General features: G+C 38.6%; 1 protein-coding gene across 2 annotated transcripts in view; it reads right to left on the bottom strand.

The window, feature by feature from the left end:
• EDNRA (endothelin receptor type A) overlaps positions 1-20,906 on the bottom strand; it is a 31,805-nt gene extending 10,899 nt beyond the window's left edge. Inside the window, exons 1-3 of one of the 2 annotated variants that reach the window (XM_075421094.1) lie at positions 20,587-20,906; positions 17,301-17,782; positions 3,829-3,956 (exon numbers count right to left, since the gene is read on the bottom strand). In XM_075421094.1, the coding sequence (XP_075277209.1) occupies positions 3,829-3,956; positions 17,301-17,702 (530 nt within the window). In that variant the 5' untranslated portion in view covers positions 17,703-17,782; positions 20,587-20,906. The remainder of the gene's footprint in view (positions 1-3,828; positions 3,957-17,300; positions 17,783-20,586) is intronic. The other variant, XM_075421095.1, reaches the window with a different exon arrangement.
• Positions 20,907-26,992: the final 6,086 nt, after the last annotated feature.

Genomic DNA, 26,992 nt, shown 5'->3' with positions numbered 1-26,992 from the left:
TAAATTCAAAGATGTTGGTTCAATTTTATGTATTAAGTAAAATCCTAAAGCTGACATCTTAGACGTGTATTGGCTGTTTTTTCTGCCTGTTCCAGGGGCTCAGCCAGCTATCAAGGCACCTAGGACACAGCACAGCACATCATGGGGTGGGTAGCAGAGAGCTGGCTGCAACTGTTCTGCTTAGGCACAGGATTGCATAGAATTCTGCTGTGTGGGCTACACTGATCATTTCTAACTAAAGTAGGCAAGGTTTGTGTGAGGACAGACTGTATCTTTCAGCTGACACAACAGAAGAAAAAAAGTTTCTAGGCACACAAGCCATTCTGGTAGATGCAAAACAGCTATCTCCTTTAGCTACCTCAGCTGTAACAGCAGTGCTGTCTGAAGCGGTCAGCTTCTATGGAATGAAATACTGTGAAAATACTGTGAAAATACTCTTTGTGAAATGAAAATGTATTTGTTCTCTTCTGTTTACACTAGTCAATGTTAAAAATACTGGTTCTATGCAGCATATTCTCTATTTGCCTTAGAACTTGGTTAAAGCATTTCTTTCAGAAGAACATCCTGTCTTGATCTGAGAACATTAAGAGCAGGACATCTTCACCTTTTCCCGGTAGCTTATTCTTGTAGTTAATCACCCTCATCGTTAAAAATGTGTACTTTATATTCATTTGGAATTTGTCTGGCTGAAACCTTGTTCTGTAGGTTCTTATTATATCTTTCTTTGCTAAGCTAAATACCCCATCGATATCTGATACATCATCTGTATTTCAGTACTTGAAGATTATATTTAAGTGGCTTCTTAAGTATTGTTTTTTGTAAGGAACAACCTGAGATCTGTAAGGCCACTGAATCATTTCTGATGCTTTTCTACACTCTCTCCATGATGTCATCATTCTTTGGTAAAGAATAATTCTAGAAGTCTAGTTAGCCTTCCAGTATTGGTCTCATTAATGCAGCATGGTTGTGTTTTCTGCTGTGGCCCAGAATAGTTTTTGGAACAATATGGATGAATTTTACCATAGTGGTATCTAGTCAGAATTTTAAAAGAAAATGTGTTGTGGGCCTTATGAAATCAGGGAGTATATGAAAATTAAATCATGGGCTGTAGCTTGTCTGGGGACTATCAGTCCCCTGTGCCTGCTGTCTTACAGAGTAGGTGCTTTTGTTTCTCTGTTCCTTTTGGCTGCATTAGAAAATTGGTTGTTCCAACGGCCCACTAGTATAACATATTTCTGTTCTGCAAGTATCATCAGCCCTTTATAGGAGGGAAAAGCAATACAGAAAATACAAGAAGCTTGATCAAGGACGTAAAAAACAATCACTGTCAAGATTAGTGTCAGAACAGTTCCTAAATGACACTACTCTTGCTGATATTGATCTATTCCTCTTTGTTGTGAGAGATCACAGATGTTCTTCATTTTAAAGATAGCCAGCAGTGTGTTGATTGCAAAGCTTTTAATACAATAAAGCTCTTAGAGCTTTGTTTTAGTGGTAAAATCTTGTCCTCTCTAATTCACTTGCTGGAAGTTGGGCCCAATATAAGTACTTATCCTGAGATTACTGTTCTATGCAATTTGGTATGCAGAGGAAGCAAGAAGAGGGTGTATACATATTAAATGAGATCCATATCTTCACTCTTCTTAAAACCATTTCTTCATCAAAATCATTTTGCCCAAAGACATAAGCAAGACTAGAAGCTCAGGAAGGGAAATATCCTTCCTCTTAGTCACAATCAGGCACTCTTTAGAAAAAGTGTCAGACTGTCGTCACCATCATGACCTGGCGTTTAAAAATGCCCAAGAGGCATCTGAAATAAAAGTGAGCTTCCTCTGAAGGGTGAATGGCTGGTTTGGTGTTTTCTGTCAGCCTCTTAAAACCCTCTCCACGTGTGAGTGGGCATTGTTCCCCTTGGGCATGCACAGTTAAACCTTAATACGCTGTCAGTGCAAGTCACTTTGTGCCAGAGGCAGTAGTAATGAGTGGAGTTTCACAATAGGATGTAGTTAGCACAGAGAACAGTCCTTGTAGGAAAAAAAAAATCTTGTTCTAAATTAAGGCTGTAGTCTGCAAGAGGGACAGAGAGTCAACAATTGTCGAAGCTATGGAGCTCTGAATTCGTTATACCAATTGACTCTTTTTCTACCTCGAGAATGCAATTCCATCTATAGACACCCAAAATAACTGTAAATGAGAATGTTTTCAGGAGCTTTTTAAAGAAAAAAATCTCGCCTGTAGACCAGAAACAGTCCAGCTGTGACAGCACACAATTCCGTATTTGCTCATTTTCCACGTTAAAAAGCAAACATTAGCCAGTGTCAAATATTGTATTAGTGTGACTATGCCACTTCCAGTGCCCGACCTACCTTGTTGAAGGTGAACTCAGTTTCTGATTTCATGGTGATGTGACCTAGATGCACTTCATGTTAGCCAATGTCAGAATCTGGCTGTATACATCTGTTTTCTAACACACATTCTCTGCAACCCTTTGCTAGAGTAGCACTAGATGATAAAGAATATGTCCTTGACAAAGCAGGTAAACTAGGGGAGGAAATTAAATAGTCAGAGTCTGATCCCTTACAAGACTTTATACTCAAATGGAAACAGCATTTGCTTGTTGTCAGAATTAGCAAATCAGTGCTTGTAAAAATATATATGTGCATATATAAAGAGGTAGCTTCAGCTGAATTACTTCCAATTTAAGAAAGTGTATGTAACAGTAGGACTAAATGTAGTAAAACTGCATTGGTCAGAACCCACCTAACAAACTCTGTTTTGTATGTGCTTGATCTAAGATTTCTTCCTCAGAGCACTCCATGGGAGTGCTGGCCAGATATTGCTTGAGAAATAGAATTGTTTTTCATAGTTCTCAGACTCAAAAATGGAAATAGAACACTTGCCTGGGTTACATTTTTTTGTTTCTGGCCTCAGCTAATGAGGTACTAATGCAATAAGGAACTGTATTTCAGGTATGGATACTACTAAGTTACCCATCCATTGCAAATCTTGTACATCAACTTTTTATGTAAAAACCAAACCAAGATTATTTTTAAAGTTTCTGTTACCTTTGCATCGCTGTACTTATACACATAATGTATTTTATTTAGCAGTGTTTTCTGTATCAGCATTACTGATATTTTGGCCTAGAACATGATCAAGTAAACTCAAGACCACAATAACAATAGCTCCTATGGAAGTGAAGTCTTCATCTGCTATTGCCTTATATGTATGCAGAAAAAAAGCATAAAAGAATAATGTTCAAAAGCATCTTAGCTGTTGTTCTATCAAGAAGTTTATGTATCTTCCTGAGCACTTCCAGCAGAGGCATTAATTTTCAAACTACCAATGTCAAACTATCAAAGCCAGTTTCCAACTTGTTTTTCAATAAAAATATATTAGTTATAAAAGTTATCAAAAGTAAACACTGTAATTAAGGTCCATAGGCAGTGAGTTAAAAAAATATTTTTAAGACTAAAGATGATGATCCCGTTCAAATACAAAACAAACATGAGGTCATATGAAAGAAAGAAGTCTGAATACTGAGTCAAATCCAAATAAATTTTTGTCTGGTAAAGGAAATATAGAAATAATGCTTTACTAGAGCTTTTAAATACCTTTAAAAAACCTGTAAAGTTAATTAGTCCAATGGCTTCATGTTATACTTTGAGCCACAGATGTGGTGCTTTCTTATACCCAGGATATCAAAAACCAGAATTTAAGTTACATCTATAGTGTAGTCTGCCAGCTAAGACCATACTGATTGCTCCCATTTTAGGAAAACTGCAAGGGCAAGAACAGTGTCTGTCAAAAGAGTAAAACATACTGTACCTGTCCACACTAAGGGCACAGAGATTAAGGACTGTGATTCCCACCGATGCCTTCTGTATAAAGGGAAGGAATTTGCAGAGAAACTGTCCAAATTCAGAACCTCCAAAAGGCCACTTCTGAGCAAGGAGCTAAAGAGAAGACATAACATAATCAGAATATTTAAACAGTAACTTAGCAAGTATGTAACAATTGTAATTATTTCCTGTTTTAGACACAGCCATTGTAACACTGAATCTTCAAACCTCAAGCATATCCATAGTACTGAGTGAATCTGGAAAGTAACTGCTACTAGAGAAGCAACTGCTACTATAGAGGCACAGAGGGTGAAAGGTTAAACTTAGGTGTTGACCTTGCACTGTTGTAATAGTAACTTGCATTGTTAGAAGATTTTTTATTATTGTGCTTCAGCCACCAGTACTGAATAATGAAAATCTAACCCAACCCTGTCATAGATGGTTGCAATTACCATGTCCCAGAATGAAGCAGTCAAAGCATAACTCACTAGTTCATAAGGAAATACTTCAGAGCCAAACTCTCATGCTGCACGCAAGTAGATTCTTGTCATTGTAAATGTACCACTATGTAACTCATTACAATATTCACTGCCAGATTGTCAAGTGTGTGGAGAAAATATTGTCCATACATAATTTGTTCCATATTATGTTTTAAAGAACTAGCATCATACTTACATGTGGGCTGTACTACAAGGCAACAGAAAAACATCCATTTGGAAAGGCGTGGATGAGTGGCTAGGGTTTAGATTAGTATTTCCAAGGAGGCATTTACATAACAAATATGTATACATACTATTCATGCGAATAGTTGTGAATAATTAGCATGTAAACAGTAATCTTTCTAGCTGTAACTGTTAAGGCTTTGAACAAGCATATATACAAAATACAGGATATGAAATTGTTCAGGATATACTGACTGCAGAGTCACAGAAGATCTCCCTTTACTGGGTGTCTGGAAGTAAAATGGCAGATTACATTCAACATAAGTAAGTGTAATAAGTGAAAATTTATGAAGTCCATACAAAGTACTGAGCTCTAACATAGCTGATTCCACTCAAGAAAGGGATCTTACAGTCACCATGAATAGTTCTTTTGAAAAATGAGGTCACTAAACCTTCTCACCAGAAGGTGAAGTGTCACTCTTGCACTACCACTTTTTAAATCTTCTTCCCTAAGTCTCTGCTACTGAGTCAGAGGTAGGATACTGTATTAGATGTAAGACAAGATCTTTGAGTGATACAGCCCAGCAGTTCTTGTGCTGTTATCAACTTCTGTTAAAGAGGTTGTGTAATAGAAAGCATTAGATTTGAAATGAAAGCATTAAGTGCATGAGCCAGATATGTTACTTTTTCAACATCCTGGTGGATGTTGTAGCCCATATATAAACAGGGGGCACATTTTCAAAGGCAGTAATAATTATTGTCTTACTGGATAATTAACTAATTATTACTACTGTGCAGTCACTGGATTTATATTAAGCCTTACTGAACAAAGGCTAGAACAAAGAATATTTTTATGGTACCACCTAAATTTGGAAATGTTTTTATTTGCTCCAGAGGAAGGTAGCAAATGTACATTATGGAGTAACAACTATAAGCCAAACCCAAGCTTCTGGAAGCTTCTAAACCCTACTTTTGCTGAATTTTTAAAGACAGTCAAATCCAGACCTGGGACTGTTGTATAGAACTGAAATAGATTTAAACTTCACAACAGTTTTACTTTCAAGTGCATGAGATGGAGATAAACTGGTGGCACAACAAGCATTTCCAATAAATACAGTATGTGTGATGTGCCACAGTCTAACTGTCCCTGGAAGAGCACAAAATGGAAAGGAGAGGGCAAGGAACCATACGTTCATCTGCACAAATGTGCAAGGACTGACAGCATTGCATAGTCCACGCAAAAATCAGTTGTGTCCTTTCAATGATAAACTCAACCTATGAATCATATATTTTTAACATTTTTACAGTTAAAACTGAATGAAGATTTTACTGTTTGGAATATGATCAAAATAACAGAAATTTTAATTGTGGCTTTCAGAGTTTACTTTCTTGCAGACCTGTTCTGTCAGGCCATCTTCATTCTTCGGCAGAAGGCTGTGCTGCCATTCAGCGAGACCTGGACAGGCTGGAGAAGTGGGCGCAGAGGAACCTGATGAAATTCAACAAGGGCAAGTGCAGGGTCCTGCACCTGGGGAGGAACAACCCCATGCACCAGTACAGGCTCGGGGCGGACCTGCTGGAGAGCAGCTCTGTGGAGAGGGACCTGGGTGTGCTGGTGAATGACAGGTTAACCATGAGCCAGCAGTGTGCCCTGGGTGCCAAGAAAGCCAATGGGATCCTGGGGTGCATTAAGAGAAGTGTGGCCAGCAGGTCGAGGGAGGTTCTCCTTCCCCTCTACTCTGCCCTAGTGAGGCCCCATCTGGAGTGCTCTGTCCAGTTCTGGGCTCCCCAGTTCAAGAAAGATGAGGAGCTACTGGAGAGAGTCCAGAGGAGGGCTACGAGGATGGTGAGGGGACTGGAGCATCTCTCCTAGGCTGAGAGAGCTGGGCTTGTTTAGCCTGAAGAAGAGAAGGCTGAGAGGTGATCTTATAAATGTCCATAAATTTTTTAAGGGTGGGTGTCAAGAGGATGAGGCCAGACTCTTTTCAGTGGTGCCTAGCGACAGGACAAGGGGCAACGGGCACAAACTGAAGCACAGGAAGTTCCATCTGAACACGAGGAAGAACTTCTTCACTCTGAGGGTGACGGAGCACTGGAACAGGTTGCTCCGAGGGTCAGTGGATTATTCTTGTCTGGAGATACTCAAGACCCGCCTAGACGTGGTCCTGTGCAGCCTGCTGTAGGTGACCCTGCTTTGGCAGGGGGATTGGACTAAATGACCCACAGAGGTCGCTTCCAACCCCTACGTTTCTGTGATTCTGTGATTCTTTGCTTACAGTCAGTTCATGTTTTGAGAGTTATCTTTGCAACCACAAGGACTAGAAAAATTTTTGAGTAGACACTTCGGCTCTGGAACACACTCATATAGTAAGAGTGGGTGGATTCTCTCTGCAGAATTAGAAAAACAAGTTTTGGTTGTAGCTCAGGACTGTGGTATTCAAAGTAAACATTTAATTTCTATTTAAATTACTGTTAAATTGAAACTTCGTAATAATCGCTACCTTTAACAATATAAATGTTAACTATGGGGAGTTAAAATTCACATCTGTCTTTATCTCAGTTAAGGTAGGAGTTAACTTTCTGTTTTTTTCACAGCATGAGTTTTTCAGAGCATTTTGCTGCAGAGTACAGGATGGTTTATCACTGAATGTCAGATTTGTAGGAATTCATCTTCTCTTTATAGTCAGTCCTGACCTGGCTTTTTAACATACTCTCTTTTTTATAGCAATTCATCACAATGCTAAATTACTGGTGCTTTTTTTTCCCCAAATAATAACTCAAAAATGCTGGAAATAGCTATGTACTACATGCTGCCTGTGTCTCTCTAGGACCATATTCATATTGTCATTTGATTACTTGTATTTCAAGACAGATTTTAGTAATTCGTAGCTTTCAGCCAATTGGGCGTTAATACTGTGAAGAAAATGTGTGTGTATGACTGCTCATTAAATAGGAAAGCCGTTATCTGTTAGGCATTGTAGTTTTTTACTGGATTATTTTGTCTCTTCAGCGGAATATTAAAATGAGATTTCTCAACATAAGCTATAGGATCAATCCAAGTTCATCTACTCCCTGTTTCTTGAGAGTGTTAGAATGTCATATAAATGTGGTTCCATTTGCTCTTGTCCTGTTATTATATGTTGCTGTGTGTTTTCCAGCATATTGAGCACTCTTGCCTTCTTCAAGGAGAGCTGAGTATCTTATTTACCATTAAGCAGAGAAACAGCGGAGAAAATGCACGCACCTTTGCAATGGTATTCCAGTTTAGGACAACCATATCTGATGAAAGCAAATCCCCCTTGTGCCAGAACACTAGGGAATGGATCACTAGGATTAGTGATTGAACTATTTATTGTCAGTACCTTCAGTAACAAAGGTAATGAAATTATACCTGCAAGCTCTTGATTAGTTCTTCTGATTTTATCTGTATTTATAGACTGAATGAAATACATTGCAAGCTCCAGCAGAATTATTTTCCAGATAGATTCGCAATATGTTTGCAGGGTGTATTTTTGCCTTTTCCCTAGAACTTTTGTGTGAGGCTTTAGTTTATGTTGGGGCTGCAGAAAAAATATTGGGAAAAAAATGGGCGACCAGAATCTGTGGTAATTCTCCAACCAGTTGTAGTTACATGGAATTTCAGCTCCAGACTCTTGTCTGGGTTTGGGTAAAATCAGAATAGTTTTCAGGCACCACTGGGTGAAAGCTAAATTATAAATGGCACTGCGAGGGAAAAGAGGCCCTAGCAGGTCTTTGTCAATCCCCTGTTCCAACCAGAGCCCCAAAAGTGATTTATCATTATACATCACACTTTAAAAGGCAACTGAAAGATAGCCACCTATTCATTTATGTGCACTCACTGTGGCTGTAGCATATATCCAGCAACAGAAATAACAAGCACTTTGTAGTGACTGTGAAACTCTGTTACTACAAGGCAAATATTAGCTTCAAAAAGAAAAGTGTTGTACTTGAAAAAGCTTCACTAACTCGTTACTCCTCACAGGCAAGATTTATCATGGTTCCAGCATGTACACATCTTCCCCACACCCCGGGAAGCTCTCCTTTTTTAAGATTAAAAGTATTTTATTCCTTTTGTTTCTTGCACTTTTCCGCTAATTGAAGTAACATCAGTACCAAATCATTAGACATTCTTTTCAAGTTGATTTTAATCAAAATCACTGAGATCAGAATTAAGTTATTTCCTTTTTAAGATTAACTTTGCAATAATTTCTGTGGGTAAACTCCATTATCGTTGCACATCAGCTATGTATTCATTATTTCCTTTGGATCAGGTGCCAGTTTTTTCTTCTGCAGATATTTTTAGTTGACAAATCTGATCCTGTCTTTAGTTTTACTAATTTCACATCAAAACAAGTCCATTGCCCTCTCTTCTGCCCTAGCAGGGTACAGAAACTTCAGAGGGAAATAATACATTTAATTTGTATTAAAAAATGAGCCCAGGAATTTAATTTAATTAATCCTGATATACTTAGGTACAATATAAGAACTGGGAATACTGGCTCTGCTCTTCCAGTATTTTTGCATGTTTTAATATCCAAACAAAGTGAGTATAAAATTTTAGCAGATTACATTTTTTCTCAAGGCACAAGGATGGGAGGAATCAGGCTGTTTATCCCAAGTTGGATCCCAGTTCTCTATGAGTTGGTCAAAGGTATTGTGCTTTTGCAAACCCACTCACAAAATCTCTGAGGTTTCAAAACAGGACATGCGGCAAAGGAAAAGCACTTTCCCCCCCAAGCAGTTTGCAGCTTAGGCGTATTGCATACAGTTAAACTGTGGTGCAATCCTTGAACTAGAAAAGAGTGTAGTCAAAGCATATTTTTACACTGAAATCAGAAACCAAAATTTCAAGGATCTATTGTTGGTCTTAAAAAACCTCAGCAGAGTGACCAGACAGCCACAGTTTTCTTGTTTCCTTGAGCATCTCCCCTGCTCTGCTGCTTTATATGGCCTCTCTGTCCTGACACTGCAGCTTGAAACAAACAAGACAGCAGCTCTGAGAACATTCCTTTGCAATCATTTTTAAACGTCACTCAGTTGATTTTCTTCTACTGCTGTTGCTATTTTCTAACCTCCATTAGTATGCTAGCTGATGTACAAAACATAGATAAAGTGCCACTGCGCATCCCAAGCATTTTATATAGTCTAAAAAAGAGAATATTATAATCCAACCACATGAGTATTCATCAGTACATGCTCATGTGCATCCACAGTGTTTATCTAATACTAGGCTGATACTGTGTGTTTACAGGCAGATGATGACCCTGGAGCTCTGCCCAAAATAGATGGACTGGGTTAGGTGCTGGATATGAACTGGCTCTGAGCTGCGCTATAAAAACTCCTTCGGTTCAACAACTACACGTCAGGAGGTCGTCTCTCTCTCTGCCACATGGCATTGAGGATGAAAGCAAAGGTTCCATACCTGCTTTTTCCTGCTCTGATCTCATCCTAGTGCTCTAGGGCTTCCTCTTCCAATATCCACTTAGGACCGTTGTTGTGCTGACACACAAGTTTCTGTTTCGCAGAAACTGACCTGTGTTTCATACAGATAGTGCTTGCCCCTCATGCCGCCCCCAAGCAGGATACTCTCCTGAGTTTCATGGCGTTTAAGTGTTCAGTGATACCAGTGGAACAACTGTGGCAGAACCCAGTCAGAGTTTCTGCTCTGTCTTCAACAGGACAAACGGAAATACCTTCCTTATTCCATTATTTCTGTTACACTTGTGCAGTAATGGAGAAAGGGACCAAACCAGCAGATTTCAGTTTGTGTAGATAATGTCTAGTAGTATAAGTGACCAGCATCTCCTACCTGTGGAGTAGGAGTTACAAAAGCAGTGTATTCTGGGGTGATTTAATTTCCTTGCAACACAGCCCAGAATGAAAGACAATAAATTCCTCTGTTTGTGTTAGATCAGCACACTTGGGTTTTTCTTTGTTTTTTAAGGCTGGTTTCCTCTGGGAGACATTGAGCTGTCTTGGTAAAGCTCTGTCTTAAACTGTGTTCTATAATGATGTATGCCCTTGTGTGCTGCAAGGCATGGGCCAGATATGGTACCTGGTGTTTTGGTTGGAATCCAGGCGAAATCTGACTGAACAAGGAAGTGTCCAAGGTCTATACCACTGAGCTGACTGCATTAAGTGACAAAAGATTATGATTCTGACTGAAGTGTTCCTCCTGTCTCTGATCTGTAAGACTGGTTAGTTAGGAAGAAGGGTGGATTGAGTCTCCTGCTTGTGGTATTTTGATTATAATATTTTGATTCAGTGACTCAGCTGGGACCCTTCTGTCCCCATGAAACTTCATAAGACAAGAATTCACTGCATGTTCTCAAGCCTTTTTCTTCTTCCTACAACCCATATGTGCAAGAGAGAATTGCATTGCAGGACAATCCTCATCTATTTCTTGCCTGGGATGCTCATCCCACATACGTAACTCAGCTGTGCTCCATCACTTTACTGGAAAGAGGGAGAGCTGTAAGGGTGAAGGAGAGAGAACACAGCCTGTCTCTAGGTATTCCTTCCCTTCCCGCTGCTGGAGTGAAAAATCTTAACTTTGGGCAGGACAGTGAGTAAAGGAAAAGCAGAGAACAAAGAACAAGGCTAACGTTTATAATGCAGGGCACGACCAATATTGAGTATATCATAGTGACATGATAGTTCGAACTTCTGCTAACTTTGGTATCACTTGGGTTTTTTCCTTACGCTCAGATTTGCGATACTGTCATGGTAGAGAAGGTACACTGCATCTCTTCAACCATTCTTTGCAGGAAATACATTCCTAATTTTGCTACAACCAAGAACTGTCTTTTTCCCACTTTGGGTGGAATAAAGACTGACTGTGCTTTTTTCTGGAAGGAAGAAAGCTTATGTGGGGACTGACGAGAACCATCAAAGACATTTTTTCCTCTGAATTGCCCTACCGCAGCTTTTTCTGCTATTTTGCTCATCTTTGCCCAGCTGAGTAAAGGTGGAGGCAGCAGAGGGTCTCATGCCATTTCATGAATGCCTGCATTCTTTTTGTCCTGGTTAGGCAGCTCTGGGAGGGAATGTATATTTTTAACACAAGAGAAAACAGATTATAATTTAAGAGATCCTGAAAGGTAAGAAAACAAATACCCTGTTTCTGAAGCAGAACATTCTGTCTCAACTAACTGATAAAAAATAAATCCTAAGTTTTACGTTCTTGTTAAAATGTTTATTACAAAAATCTACTTAGCGGTAGGGCATTCCTAACAACACTAGATATCTCTTCTGTGGTATTTTTTGCTGTTTACAAAGTAGGATTAGTTTCTTTTTGTTGTTGTTTCGTGGTGTTGGCTAACTTCCCATCCTTCCAGGTAGACTGTTTCTCAAGCAGTGCTGCTCTTCTTCAGGGAAATGAGCTGCAAAGTGTGCTTCTGTGCGTGGTAATTTATTGAAAAGCATTTTTTTCAATCCCTGGGCAAAATATTGCTTTTGTTATTCTTCCAGCTGTATTTTCTTTTGTGTATTGCTAAAGAGAGTGACAGGCTTGCTAAGAAATTACTGCAGAACTGGTAAACCCTGGATACGCACAATCAAAACAATTCCTTGCTATCTGTAGAGTTTGTCTGATTGAAAAATACAGATAGCAAACATACTAAAATATTCTGTTAAACCTAGAGTTTCTAGGTACTGTACAGAATTACAAATCCACAGAACAGCAAGGCAGGCATGAGATGTGAAACTGAAGGAGGAGCTGCCTGTGCTTTGAAGGAAACATAGATCCTATCGCCCTCCAAACACAACCATTAGTTAAAGGCAGAGTGCATCTTGAATTAAGACCTAGAATATAAAATCTCTTCCTTAACTCCTACCCTGGTATGCACATTAAACACTTTCTGCTGGGAAGCTGTAGTCTGTAAATGGAAAGAATGGGTTCCTGATGGACTTCCCTTCCCTGTTCCATTTTGGGTAACTTCTGCTTTCAGGACTCGGCGATCAGTTCCTGTGTTACCTGTAGATTTCTTTTATGTATGATCACTACATGGAGACATACACCCAAATAATAGGTCATGTTCTGAGCAAGTTATATGGATTTCTGCATCACACTGGGCTACCAATGCATTGCTTCTTGGAATCACTGATGAGAACTCAGTGAAAGCCAGAATGCAGTTGTTAAACTGGTGGCCCCAGAAATTCCTACTGGTGTTGGCACTTCACTGAGAAATATACGCCATGCATATGACAAATTTTGCTTTTAAAGGGGTGTGTCTTTTCTAAGTACACTTAACTTTATATGCTGTGGGCTTGGCCTTACACTGCTGTGGCACAAAACTATAACTATTGGGGATGTCACTTGCTCTGTTAGCCTACAGGATCAGTCCCAATGTGTTTAACTGTCATCTCTGCTTATGTATAATATTAATTCTGTCAGTAAAGGTAAGCAGATATGCCAAATAATTTGTGATTAAGAAGGGATTGGTCTAAAACTTATACATTTGCTCTGATGTTGGAAAACATCCATGACTAGAAATGTCTTAGCTGAGTGTTCCTTTACTGGAGACAAAATGGCTGAAGATGTTTGCTGCTTACTGCCAGCTAGCTTGTATATTTAGCCTCATAATATTCAAGGTGGACTACTCAGATTTAGATTGCAACTAAGGTAAGCATGAATACCAATTTACTAACAAAAAAAGTTTAGTTTATTAAAGAAAACATCATCTTCTTGAGCTGTTTGAGCAGTGGACACTCTTGCTTGTTTTCTGGGTAGATGTCTTGCACTTTATACCGTAAAATAAATAGGAAAGTGTTTGTTGTTCACATTTAAAGAAACAGGTTAAAAGCTGGTTAATTTGCTTTATCTACTTCTTCATAAACTAATGGTTTAAGGAGTTAAGCATATTAAGATGTAAGGCAATATAATTTATGTCAATCCTATGTAGGTCAGTTTTCAATAAATAGAAGTCATTTAAACATTTTTCTCTAAATTGCCTAAAATTGGAAGCTCAGAACTTCCCAATAACATTGTTAAAACTGAATTTTGCCATTCCAAAGGTGAGAGCCTTGGTCTAGAGTGTTTCTAGCTCCATGAGCTCAGGAAAGAGCTGTGGATAGCTTTTTCTGTGGAGAGAACCTGTTGTTCTTGCTGTGGCTCTGCTAAATTTTAGCCAACGACACCAGCAGCAGCAGCAGCTGTGAGGGCTTTCCAGAGCTTTAGCACAGCCAAAGCAATCGGGGTGCTATGGATATTCTGCTCCTGCCTCTATGTATAGCATTAGAAAACTGTCTAGTTTCTTTATGGAAAGCAGTTCTCTAAAGTTTGTGTGCATTGCATCCAAACTTAGCCTATTTGCTACAAATACTCATAGCAGTGATAGGTAATGCAGGTGATGCAGCAGCTTTCAGCTACGTCCTGTGCCACCTGATACTAGAAAAGGAGGTATGAAACCTATCTCCAGTGCCTTAGCCCCACATCTGCAGCAGCATAAAACACTGAAGTTTTATTTCCCAATCTTCTTTTCACTGCAAATAAGTCATTCTTACTAATTCAGAGGCTTTAGGCTTTGAAATCTTGAATGTATGAGATGGGTATGTTTTGGGTAAAGATGAAACTATTTGACTCCACGTCCTATAAATGTGATTGATTGAAAGTGAAATTGTCTTAGTTCCGTCTATGAAGGCTGGATTTATAACTGGCACTCTTCCTCTAAAACTCAATTTTTTACAATTTTTAATATTGATTTGATACTACAAGTGGATATACTAGCAGTAATTAAGTGTAATGGGCCTTTAATATCTTCAAAGGAAGCTAGTGAATATTACTCACTTCTCAATCCATTTAACAAATTGCTAAGGGGAATACACTTCGTAATTATAGTAATTGGAGAAAGTAAGAAGGAATTTTTGAGCCTACTGTATGGTGAAGAAGGGATAAAAATGTCAAAAACCTGTGACCATATCTTCAGCTGACATAAATTACATAGTTTCTTTTTTTTTTTTCCAGTATCACGTCTTTGTTAATTGTGTAAATGCATAACAGAATGATGGACTCAGTTCTCCTGGAACCTTACATTTTCAATTACTATAATCTTATAGCTGCTTCTTTCTAAGGATTTGTAAAATGGATTTGAATATTAGTAACATTACCTGCTTCTCTTTTGAAAGTAGTTTCAAAATAGCTAAGGTTACCTTATGTTTCAGGAAAGTGATTATACCTATTTCTGATATTACATTATGATTACATAGTATTACAAATATTGTTCTATATGATGTGGCCATCTTAATACTGTACAATTGGTTATTTTAATATGCGGATGAATGCTTGTTTATTCTAATTCCGATTTCAGAGCTGTTTGGTCCTCCTAAAAATGAAGATCTGACCTATAAGGTATTAACTGTTTGACACCATTTGTTTATAAAGGATACTAATACATGGTTCAGTGTGAGGTGACTCTTAAGCTAAAAGAATCTTTAAAATAAAGTTTAGAACTAAGTGTATAAAATACTTAAAAATTTAAACTTTAAAACAAAAATAAAACCACTTTAATTTGTTTCCTTAAAAAATGATCACTTCCACTCTCAAATTGTGATATTTCCAGTGGCCACCCTTCATACTGTCACTCAAAAAGAAGAGCTAAATGGTGCCACAGATTTTAGGATCCCTACTGATACAAGGCAAGAATGCCATTTAACAAACTTTAAAATCAACTCCTAATGTAAGCAGACATATTACTGAATGGTTTACATGAAGAATAGATTATAAGTAATAATAGAATTTCTTATCAGAAGTACTAGAGCTCCCTTATAAATGCCATAAATGCTTCCCTGTGTCAGAATACCTGCAGCTAACTTTATACAACAAAAAACATTCAAAAAATTACTAAAAACTAGAATTATGCTTATAAATTTTCAGAAGACCATCAAAAGGCAATTCTGAAAGGCAAAATTAATTCCAGATTTCCGTTCCTGTTTGTGAAGAAGCAGCAGAGCTCTTAAAAGGTTAGAAAAAAATTGTGTCATAAAAATACCTGTTCTTTCCCAAATTCAGCTCTGAAAAAAAACACATGCAATTTTTCCTTAAAATTTCTTATCAGGAATACCACTAGAAGTAAGAACACTGCCTTAGAAATTATTCCTAAAGACATCAGGATAATTTACCAGGGAGGACACTGTAATGCATCATGGGAGATGCAGTCCAGGCTATGAGCCCAGTTCACTAAGAATAACTAAAACATGCAGAACCCCAATCCCATGTCCCAGTAGACATCCACACAGCTATGGAAGACAGGTGAATCCCAAAACAGGCAGAGGCTAATCTTTCTCATCAACTTGTTAATCCAAAATACTCTACAGATATCTGCTATCTTATCAACAAATTGATTATTTAATTTTCCAGGTAGAATATTGAAAAGTGGAAACCAGAATTTCCATTAAGTCACATGCATTATTATTAACAGCTTTTATCCTATTTCCAAATTGATATCATATTAAAACCAGATAAAGTTAAAAGACTTCTCTGTAATTCATGCTACTGGAAGACCAAAACCAGGTAGTACATTTTACTGTAGATAATATGCCTCTGAGCAAATGTAATGTATGCACATATACATATTATAAATCTATTAATGAATTCAAATGTTTATGATCCTGTCCTATCAATACCTGCATTGTAATGCAGGTCAATAGTTATGATGTTAATAGTTATATAGATACAAAATACATCTTTTCAATTCACTGTTTCTTTAGTTTTAAAATCCAATTTGAAACCACAGGACATTAGTTCTTAAAAAGTTATGCATTAAAAGGTTTTGTTTAAAGCATATGTAAATAAAAGTTAAGTCTCTGGAGTCTTTGAGGGCCAAAATTGTGAGAAATGGGTTTTCTTCATTATATTACTTGGTGTTTTATTTACTAACAGAAACACCTTAAGTTTTTACTGAGAAAAGAAAGAAAAATGATAATATCCTGTCAGCTATGCACCTGTATACAATCCTCAAAGATACAGGTAGAAGCTACAAAATTCCTTGATGATTTTCTGAGATAAGTTAGTATCAGCGAGCTATATTAAAAAAGGACTCAGTTCTGTTCATTCAAGCCTGTCCTGAAATCATGCAAGTTAGATTAGTAAACATGCATTGCATCAGAAAAAGTACTGCTTTATGGCTTTGTTTAAGTGAAATAGAAAATAAAAAAAACTGGGACAGGATAACTTTATACCAGATTAAAGAATTGCTGAGGATCCTTTTCATACTTTGACAAATCCAGATGAAATTTAATATTTTTAAAATGTTCTGTGGTATAATTGATTTTACTAACTCTGGAATAATTTTGAGAATCTGCTATTAAAGAATATTAAATTAAAACCCTAACGTTCAACTTAACTGACATCGTCTCTCTCTGCAAAGTCACAACATGAAGTCTGCAGATCACAGAGAGTATTTTCTGTAAAAACATAAGGTTAGGACAGGATATTCCAAAAATAGCTACTAGTCCAATTCTGTATGTCCATGAAGGAGGAGAACAGCTTATAAAAAGTCTTCCCTCATAAATTCTTTTGCTATAATAAATGAAGAGTTCCTGTGAAATGCCCAAGGCCGCGCTTTGGCTAAGAGCTAAGAGCTACATCATCTTTAAAAGCAGGTACACTTTTTCTTTGCAGAAGAGAGACCTAAGAGCAAGGTTTTTGTTGTAGAACAAAAAGGAGTTGTATTTTTAATGAAGTGGACTATTCGTCGACAAAAGAGCACTTCTTAGAAAAACAGACAGTGTACTTTTAAGGAAACTACAATTAGAATGTATGGTTGTGGCATCCTACCTTGTACACAATGATAGGAATATCAATGACAATATAGATAAGGTCTCCCAGTGCCAGACTGGCTATCAGTGCATTCGGGCCATTCCTCATACACTTGTTCTGGTAAATGATCCTCAGCAGCGTTGCATTCCCAACCATTCCAACGATGAAAATAGCACAAGATACCACCGTGTTAATGTATTTAAAAGTTTCAGCAATCTTAGTCTGCTGGGAGCACTTGACAGTTTGGTTGGACACCAGGGGCTGTCTGGTGGTGAGGAGGATGCTGGATTCGATCCCTGAGAAAGTGGAAAGGTAGTTTCCCAAGTCACTCCGATTGGCAGCATATCTGTCAGAGCTGTCACTGAGGACAAATCCTGGAACCAGCAGCAGCAAGGAAACTCTCAAACACAAGGCTTCCATCCTGAAGTCCCAAAAAAAGAGCAAATTCAGTGAGACCGCGTTTTTTCGGTATTTCAGCAAGATACTTCTCACTTCCTCACCTGCAGAGAGAAACAACAAGCAACAACAAAATAAGAAGAAAGAAACACAGAATAAGTGCAACAGGTAGACTAACACACCCGGTTTCTCACTTAGAAAGGGTATCTGAATGTACAGTTTCTATGACACTTACGTATAAACACCCGTTTATAATCACTGTGCTCCTCTGGAATCTAGATTACCCACATTAACTGTCTGACAAAATGCAAACACAAAAAATTCCACAAGTAATTTATAGCTTATACAAATGAGATCCTGCAAAACTCTTTTAGTTTGAGACAGAATTTGTATATGAATGGAAAAAATATGGTGGATGAAGTTCTGTTTTAAAATATAGTCTTGCAAGAAAAATGTACCAGCAAAGGGAGGCCTTGGAGACTGCTGAACGATATTTTAGCTAAAATCAAAGTTACTATTTTTTCTTCAAAAAAGTAAGATAACAGCACTGCATTAATAATTAAAGGTAGTAAATTTCTTATTTTTCTGAGTATTTTTGACATATGGCAACAATGAGGCTTTATATTATTTTTCTCAGACTTTATAATTACCTGGATTTCAAATGAAGACTGAAAATACATGGATTTCAAATAAAATTTTGGACCGGATCCAAAGTCCCTAAGTATTAGGAGGAAGACTTACAGTCTCAGGGTAGACCCCTGGCTAGGAAAACCCTTCAAACTTTGTGTGTCATTTGATTCCTGAATGTCATTGCAACTCACATTCAGTACTTAGCCACAGCAAAGCTAATTATAAAAATTTAAGCTCTCTTAAGGATTTAAAAAATACTTGATTTAGTATTATAAGCAATACTTCATGACACTTCCAGACGGGAAAGGAAGCATCATAGCATTCTGCCTCAGTAAGCACGACTGCCTATGTGTCACCCCCAGAGCTGCCTCACTGCCACAGGGAGTATAGATGCTACGCCTCCACTGAAACCAAGGAGGCCACTCAAGTCCATTTCCTTGAAGCCTCAGTTTAATTTAAGATATAGATTTTTTTTACATGGCTCGTATCTGCAAAACAAGACAAAGTGCTGCAGTGCTGCCAAAAGAAGAGTAGAAAGTCAAGTATTTATAACTTTCTGATTTCTAGGGACTCACATGAAGGATGTGGAAGGATCCTTTTAAAGAAATTAATACTAATTTCATTCCCTGTGGGGCTATTAAGTCAGAGTTTATAGACAGAAATTTACCAGAGAAAGAATGTGGGAGACAATTTACTGTTAGTGCTTCTGGACACAGCCACAGGATAAATATTTACTACTATTACCCTCTTCTGTTGTGTGTGGTCTGTAGAAGTATGGTGTACCTATCTGTACACAGCACCAAATGCAACATTAACCTGAGTATTCCTGTCTGGCATGTGGAGTGCTGTCCCTCACAGACCAGGGATCCACGTTTACAGTGTTTTATATCGGTGTATTTGAGACGAGGCTCTGACCAACTGTGAGTTCCTATGCACTCAATTTTAAAGTTTGGTATACTAAATAGTAAATCCTTCTTTATTAAATTCCTGTTATTCTGGTATCTCAGGGCAGTTTGCAAGAGTTTGCATGATGTAAGTGCTTTCAATTTAGGTTTCTAAATCATATCAGAAACAACAGGTATATTTGACTGTAACTCTTTTCAGGCAAGTATTAATACTTTCACTATGTACTATGACTATGGTTCCCCAATTTACAAATGGAAAAACTGAATTACTAATGGTTTAAATGACTTCTCCAAGTTCATACTTGCCCAACTAAGTGTGCTAGAGTTATGAACAGAACCCACAGCCTTATGCTTTAGTGCTGATATTAGTATCCTCCTTATTTAATGATGTTTTCTTGTGAAAATTTGATACATATATCGTATGAACATGGTGGTAGCATGGCAGTCATGCAGCCAGCATGCAAAGCTAGGAACAAAATTGCCAGTTACCATCTCTTTCCTCTCCTGGAAGAAACTTTTCTGTAAGAAGCAAAACTAGAAAACTTCTAATATAATCATTACTAATGATATTTTGTTATGGATTTCTGACAGTCCTTCATTCCTCCGTGCGTATTTTTGACGTATTTATATTGTTACAGAACGTAACGTGTAAACTGCCTCATGTTAAATAACATACTAACATCCGTAATAACATTTTGTAAGAACGTAATCTAGCATTCTCCTTCACATGTACTCTGAATACGTGGAGCCTGCGAGGTGGCCGTGTGACTGGAGGCCCCATGTGCGTGCTGTGCCTGCGCTCCTGCCCCACTGCCGGAGCGGCCGCAGACGCGGGGAACAAAACGCCTAACTCGCCTGGGGTGGCAAGCCAGAAAAATTCCCATTCACGAGAAGAGACCACGCTGTTGGACACGAAACCGCTCGAAGTATTACAGACGAGCCAAAACGTTAACGGTGGTAAATCTGCCCAAAAGGCAGCCGAGATGTCAACAGGAGCAAATAAACTTCACCAGGGCACGAAAGCGCTGAAAGAAATAGTGCCAGCAAGAGGAATTTCCCCCGGCTGCCTCCCGCTCCGGCACAGCCAGCGAGCGCTCTTCGCTGCTGGGGCAACTGCCTTGAATTTCTTCCTCTAACACGAAGGAGAACGTCCTCCGCTTCCAACCCTATCAGAAGACCCATTCCAGCGTGCGCCTGGCGAATCAGTGCTACACAGAGCATCTGACAAGATCTAGATATTGTTGAACTTTATTTAATAACAGTTATCCCAAGCTGCCTTGTTCCTGCCTCTGGTTCTCTCTCCCTGGCTCACACACACCCCCACCCACACACCCCCCGCACACGGAGGTGCCCCACCGTCGCCTAACCCTTACCCGGAGCGTTGTGGAGAAGCGCAGAAGGTGCCCGGCGGCTCCGGGCAGGGGCAGGGTCTCCCGCCCGGCCCGGCCGCCGGTCCCGCCGCACTCACCCCCGGCGAGCGTTCCCCGCTGGGCTCCCCTCGCCCGCACGCTGCGGCCGCTGCCGAGAGTCCGCTCTGGGCGGCTGCTCCCGGGGCAGCCTCGCCGGGGAGATCCTCCTGCCCGCGTCTGGCTGGGTGGGATCGAAAATCTCCACCTCCGCGAGATCAGGGAAAGGAAGGAGACAGACCGGAGAAGTCAGAGCGTCCCTTCTCCTCTGCCCCCTCCCCCAACTAAAACAAACCTCCAGCCCAGACTGAGCCCCTGCCAGCGTTGCACACAAAGGCTGCCTCCCGGGCACGGGGAACACTCGGCTCTTTAACCGTTTCCTCGCTGAAATGGCGCTGAGCCGCGCTGCCGGACTGCTCTCGGCAGCAGCCTCGGCGCTCGCTGCCGCAGCTGCCTGCTGGTAGCGCCGGGGGTTCTCAGGGAGGTTCTGCAGCTGGCCGAAGCCAGGCGACACGGGAGCCGTGAGCGGAGCAGGGGAAAAGGTCTCCCGGGGAAATACACAGCGTCGGTGTTGCGTGTTCCCCGGGCTTGGCCAGGTTTGTGGTGTGTTTCCAAGACAATCAGTAAAACTCGGTGTGTAGGAGTTTCAGAAACGCTGGATCCGTAAACAGTGACTGTTCTGGGTGAAAATTTCTGTGGTCCATCCAGGACACACCTTGCAATACCCCTTAGTTTTCAAGACCAAAAATGCGTGTACAACGATAATAGAAGTGTAGCATTTTCTGGCATTCCTGTTTTTCCTGATACTGCTCTTGTGTCAAGGTAGTGGTACAAAAAAAGGACACAGAAAAAGTGGGACATTCTCTTATAGCTAACAATCTTTTCTCGTGGTGAAAAATTACCAGTGTATCAGAGGGTGCAGCTTGTAGTGGAACCAGTTTCAAAATCTCTTCATGCTAGCAAGTTCAAGAAATTTTGAGTCCTTTGTTGAATCATTTCAGGATCCTCATTTCATGGCAAGTTTCTGCCTGGCCATACCACAGAAATTATTTTCTAAACATATATGTGCTTCTCTTGAATACAAAAACACAGTCTTCCTAAGTATGCTACAAAAATAAATGGTCATAAAAGAATAAAAACAGTCTGAAAAGAACAATAGAAAATGGGATGCTAGTGGCCTGTGGAATTACAATACCTGGCACTAAATCATGTAAGAAGTTGGTTTGAACTTTATGAGTTTTACCTAGTTAAAAGAATATTTCTCTAGACATTCTTTTAAATCACCTGATAAATCTTGAACAGGAAAAACAAGTATCTGGATTGACTGGAATAGCAATACTTTATTTCTTCTACAAAGTCATCTCAGTTCAATGATGTGTCTAAACACAAGATCTGTGAAGGAACCTAAGTGTTCAGGCTGAGAATCACATATCGCCCACTGTTTGCAAATCAGGTAGAAAAGTTTAAGTCAAAATCTCAGGTTGCCCAGAACTTGAATAAATGCTGATCAGCCACTAAATTGCCCATATATTCATAGAAGTTATTTTAAATTCTTTCCAGTTTGGTCTTATATGTGTAATATTAATGATATGCTTTGTCAAGAGTCATCTGTATGATAACTTGTTGCAAAAACTATTGAAGGAACTGGAAAGGGTGTCCTTAAAGATCATGCATACTTGATGGAGTGCTTTATCGAATGAAATTCTTAAATCTCTTCTATGTTCTCTAAACTTTGTTAACACCCTATTCCTTTCCTAGGATGGTTTGACCTTTGTGTCTAAACAACTAGAGTTGTTAAAAAAAAACTAAATTTGTGTTTCTAATCTCATTCAAACACACATTTGTCCTTCCATTGCTTAATTCCATTAGTTTGGAAAGTTTACACCATATATTCAGACACTGCCATGCATAATGATATTTACTATTCAATGAAATAATCAAATTTACTAATGCTGTTAAAGATCTGTTTCAAAATACGAAAAATGAGAGCTCCATTTACTACCCTTGTGAATGCTTTTATTATTGCCAAACCACATGAGTAGTATTAATTATTAGAAATTACTGAATTGCTCAGTTCTGTGTTCTTTGTTATTATCATTGTTGCTTATTCATTCATTGGACCTTTGTTCTGCCTTTAACCTTTTAGGTGTCTAAAACTGAGTTGAATTCTTGTCTTAAACTAAGTTAAATTCAAAAGTTGTATTTAATTGTTCCTGGTAGGTTTTGGGTTTTTTTTTACTGCGTTCAGGAAAGCAACATAGAAAAGAAAGTTATCATATATAAACTGTAGTTGCAATTGCAGTTCACCTCAGCTACTAAGTGAAAAAATACAGTTCTTCACACCAAGATATTTTCAGCTACGAGAGACACTTTCACCACCATTGTAGGACTGCTATCCTGTGCGTGTGCATTCTTTAGTGGAAGAGTTCTTCACTGAGGACTCTCTTTTCCAGATTCGGCACAGTGAAAGTGTTTCCTCTGACCTCTTCTGTTTTGTGTCTTCAACAAACTACTTAGCTTGTCTTGCATAACTTCAAAGATTCAGACTAAGGGTGACACATTAGTCTTGTTAGAAAATAACCTATTATAATTCAGTTCTAAGGATACCTGGGGTTTGCAGCTGGAGTCATGCTTCAAGAAGACGCTCAACATTTTGTAAAGCTGTTAATTTTCCTGAAGCCTTCAGGTATGAGAAAGGAATACTTTACTGCAAGTGTTACTAACCTAATGAAACTAAAGCTGCAGTGCCTTGCAGAGACGATAAAAGGGGATCTTTAGTTACGTTTGGAGGAGTTAATTTTTTTTGACTGAAATGAATGTTTAATTAATGTATTACCTGTTAAGCCACTTATCTCCTCAGATTTGATATGAAAAGGAGCATGTGTTCATCAGCTCATGTAGTCCTGAATTTCATTCCTGAGATTCCAAAGACCAAAATCAAAACCAGATATTGTCTATAATTGGCATTTTCATAAGCAGTCGGTTGATGTGTTTATAATCTGTAGCATTTTCAGAAAATCAGAAGAGTTATTCAAGGCAAAGTATGTAAATGTCTAATTATTTTGCTTTCTTCCATTTGATTTCTGATACAATTTTTGTTTCTTCAAGAAACAATAGAAAATATTATGTTAGGAGCCACTTGGATTATTTGGAAAAATGAACCTAGATACTTTGGTTAAGATACTGGATAACTGTTTCTCTTTGAATTCAGTATGTAGATCTAGTGAATAATTTTGCTTTGTATTTTTGAAATAAAAAGGAACTCAGCAAATCCAAAAGTTTTCATAGAAACCTGCTAGTTTGAAAAATATTTGGTGGGCGGGTTTCTCAACTTTTACTAACCCTGGTTCAGTCAGAAGTTGCACCTCACTGAAAAAAAACAAGAATCCAGACCATAGACAGTATTTCTATCTTGTGTAGGTTTTCTGTTCTTTGACAAGAGATGCACTTATGCAGTGGCTGTAGAATAACTCAGCTGAAAAGTGTACCTACCAGAAAATCCAAATGCGTTGAAACTCAGGGCCTGTTATTCCCAGTGATCAATGAACTATTTATTTGCTTCTGTTACATAACATTTCTGTATCCCAGCAGCTGCCGTATTTAAATTGAATCTCTAGTAATGGCATATCTCTTTGTGTGCTTAGCATAAATAAATCCTCTTTCTGGCAAGAGTATTTTGCTCCTCCTTTCCTCTTTCCTCTCTCCTTTCCTCTCTCCATCTCTCCCCCCTTATCCGTCTTTCTCTTGTTTCCTTCATGTTGCTAGAAATTTTTGGCAATTTACAATATGAATTTATAATTCAAAGAGAATTATAGGGAGAATACTTTTATATTAGTTTATTCTAATACTTGGAAAGGTATTTGTGTTAGAAACAATGAAATATTCCTGCCCTTGGACTATGTGAAGTTGAAACCTGAAGCTGTGATGGAATCAAAAGGGAAAAATGGTTGAAGTTTAAAGGGCAAAATAGACAACAGTGCCAAAAAATTAATATAGGAACAACTGTAAGAGCTGTTGCACCCCAAATGGGAATATTAGTCAGGAATTGTGGATTGGGTGTATATAAATTTTGCAGAATCATTATAGAAAAGTTTTAGTAAGAAGTGAGGTTGCTGGACCTTTATTGTGCAGGTTGGAGTAGTAGTAATGTGTTAATTCCCTGCAATTACTGAGCATTCAAGCTTCTTCTGGGGAGCATTTTTCTACTGTATAAATGCAACAGACCAAGAACATTCCAGGAAAGATTTACTGGGAGATGTAATGTTGTTGGTCCCCATTTCCATCGATGGAAACCCTGTTTTTCAAGCTTTTGTTCCATAGAACCTGATGGGAATGCACCCATGAGTTCTGAGGGAGTTAGACAATGTCACTGCGAGGCTACTCACGAAAAGGCTACTCATGGAAAAGTGTTGGCAGAGAAGGACATGGGTTTCCTGGTGGACAACAAGTTACCCAGGAGCCGGCAATGTGCCCTTGCAGCAAAGGAGGCCAATGGGATCTGGAGCTGCATTAAGCAGAGTACTGCCAGCAGGTCAAGGGAGGTAAACCTACACCTCTACTCAGCACTGGTGAGATACATCTGGACTGCTGTGTCAGGACAGTCATGGAGCGAGTCGAACAAGGGGCTATAAAGATGATTAAGGGACTGGAGCATCTGTCATATGAAGAAAGGCTGAGAGAGCTGGGACTGTTCAGCCTTGAGAAAAGAAGGCACAGGCAGGGTCTTATCAATGTGTATAAGTACCTGGTGGAAGGCAGTAAAGAGGACAGGACCAGACTCTTCTCAGTGGTGACTGGTGACAGGACAGGAGGCAATGGGTACAAACTGAAATACAAGAAATTCAATTTAAACTTTAAAAAGAGAATTTTCACTATAAGGATGAACAACAGGTTGCCCAGGGAGGTTGAGAGTCTCCATCCTTGGAGATACTCAGAACTCAAATGGACACTATCCTGAGAAACCTGCTCTAGGTGACCCTACTCTGAGCAGGGAGGCGGGCTACACGATTTCCAAAGGTCCCTTCCAATCTCAGCGGCTCTGCAATTCTAGGATTCTGTGATTCAGATGAAACTTTCATTTTGTCAAGAGTATTTTGACCTGAGCTTTAGCATTACAGTGTTCAAAATGCTTTGAGTTATACTGTTTCTATTGGAAAATGATATGGTGTTGAACTGAGTATGAACTACACTAAAAAGAGTACTTGTAATTAATATTCTGTGGCAAGCTGGATATTGTCCAAAAGAATAATGTGTGATGTTTATTGAAATAGTTAGCAAAAAAGTGTATTTTTTAAATGTCATGTCTATAAAGAAATTATTTTTTTTCTTCTTCTCTTTTGAGGCCAAGACAACAAAGCGTTTGACTGTAGAGAGCATTTAGAGATCTTCATTTGTTCTAATTCTTCATCCCCATTGTTCCAGGCAACGCTGAAACTAGCTGTGAGCTAAGGGAGTTTAAGGAACCTGCCCCAAAAGAACAGTCTTTAATGATAATAGATGAAAAGACTTTTACATAAAACTCTAAATATGCAGTAAAAATGAATACATAAAGAACAATGAAATAGAGATATGTCACAAAAGATGCCTGTTGCATAATCTTGCAATGAGTGAAATTATGCAATGAGTGATTATATGCATACTAAACAAAAAAATGGAAGAAGGAAGAACAGATATAAAGAAAAATTAAAATTTGATTAAAGAACACTAAGAGGAAGAGAGTATATTAGATTAGAAAATCTTTCATAACTTACATTAGTTCACAAAAGTAAGTTTCAATCTGCGTTTGCAGATGGGAGCCTGTAGAGAACACACTTTCTGTGATAGAGGAATGCTGTTCTGCTACCAGATGCTTCTTTTATTGTCTTAAGCACTAATAAAATTATCTAGATAAGATAGTGAGAATAGAATGCCATTTTATCTTAATCTAAATAAGGTTAAAATTATTTCTATTGGCTACTTTGCAGTGAAGCTCTTTTTCATGGAAAACCCTGACTCATCTCACTTATTTCTGATGTTTCTAAGTTTTCTAATTTTTTGTTAGCCTAACTAAAACTAAGTTGAAACAAGCTGCTTGTACATTTACTTTGATACAGTAAACTGTTCTTATATTATTCAATATTTAATGATTAGCATATACTGTTCCACATACTATCTTACCATAAATGATACACATAGGCCTATTTACAGACTTATCATTAAGTGATAGATCTACAAACTTCTGCATGTTTTTATAGCTGTAATGAATGCTCTGCAACTCAATATTAAGACAAAGACTTTTCAAATTATCAAGGTTTCTGGAAAAGGTTGCACCGTTCCTTCCTACTATCTAGAAAAACATTATTTATTGGAAACCAAAGCACATATTTAGGTAGCT

This window comes from Opisthocomus hoazin, chromosome 5, assembly GCF_030867145.1.
Source record: "Opisthocomus hoazin isolate bOpiHoa1 chromosome 5, bOpiHoa1.hap1, whole genome shotgun sequence".
NCBI classification, from domain to species: domain Eukaryota; kingdom Metazoa; phylum Chordata; class Aves; order Opisthocomiformes; family Opisthocomidae; genus Opisthocomus; species Opisthocomus hoazin.
Note: the sequence above shows the minus strand (reverse complement) of the source record. Positions and strands in the feature narration are given on the sequence as shown.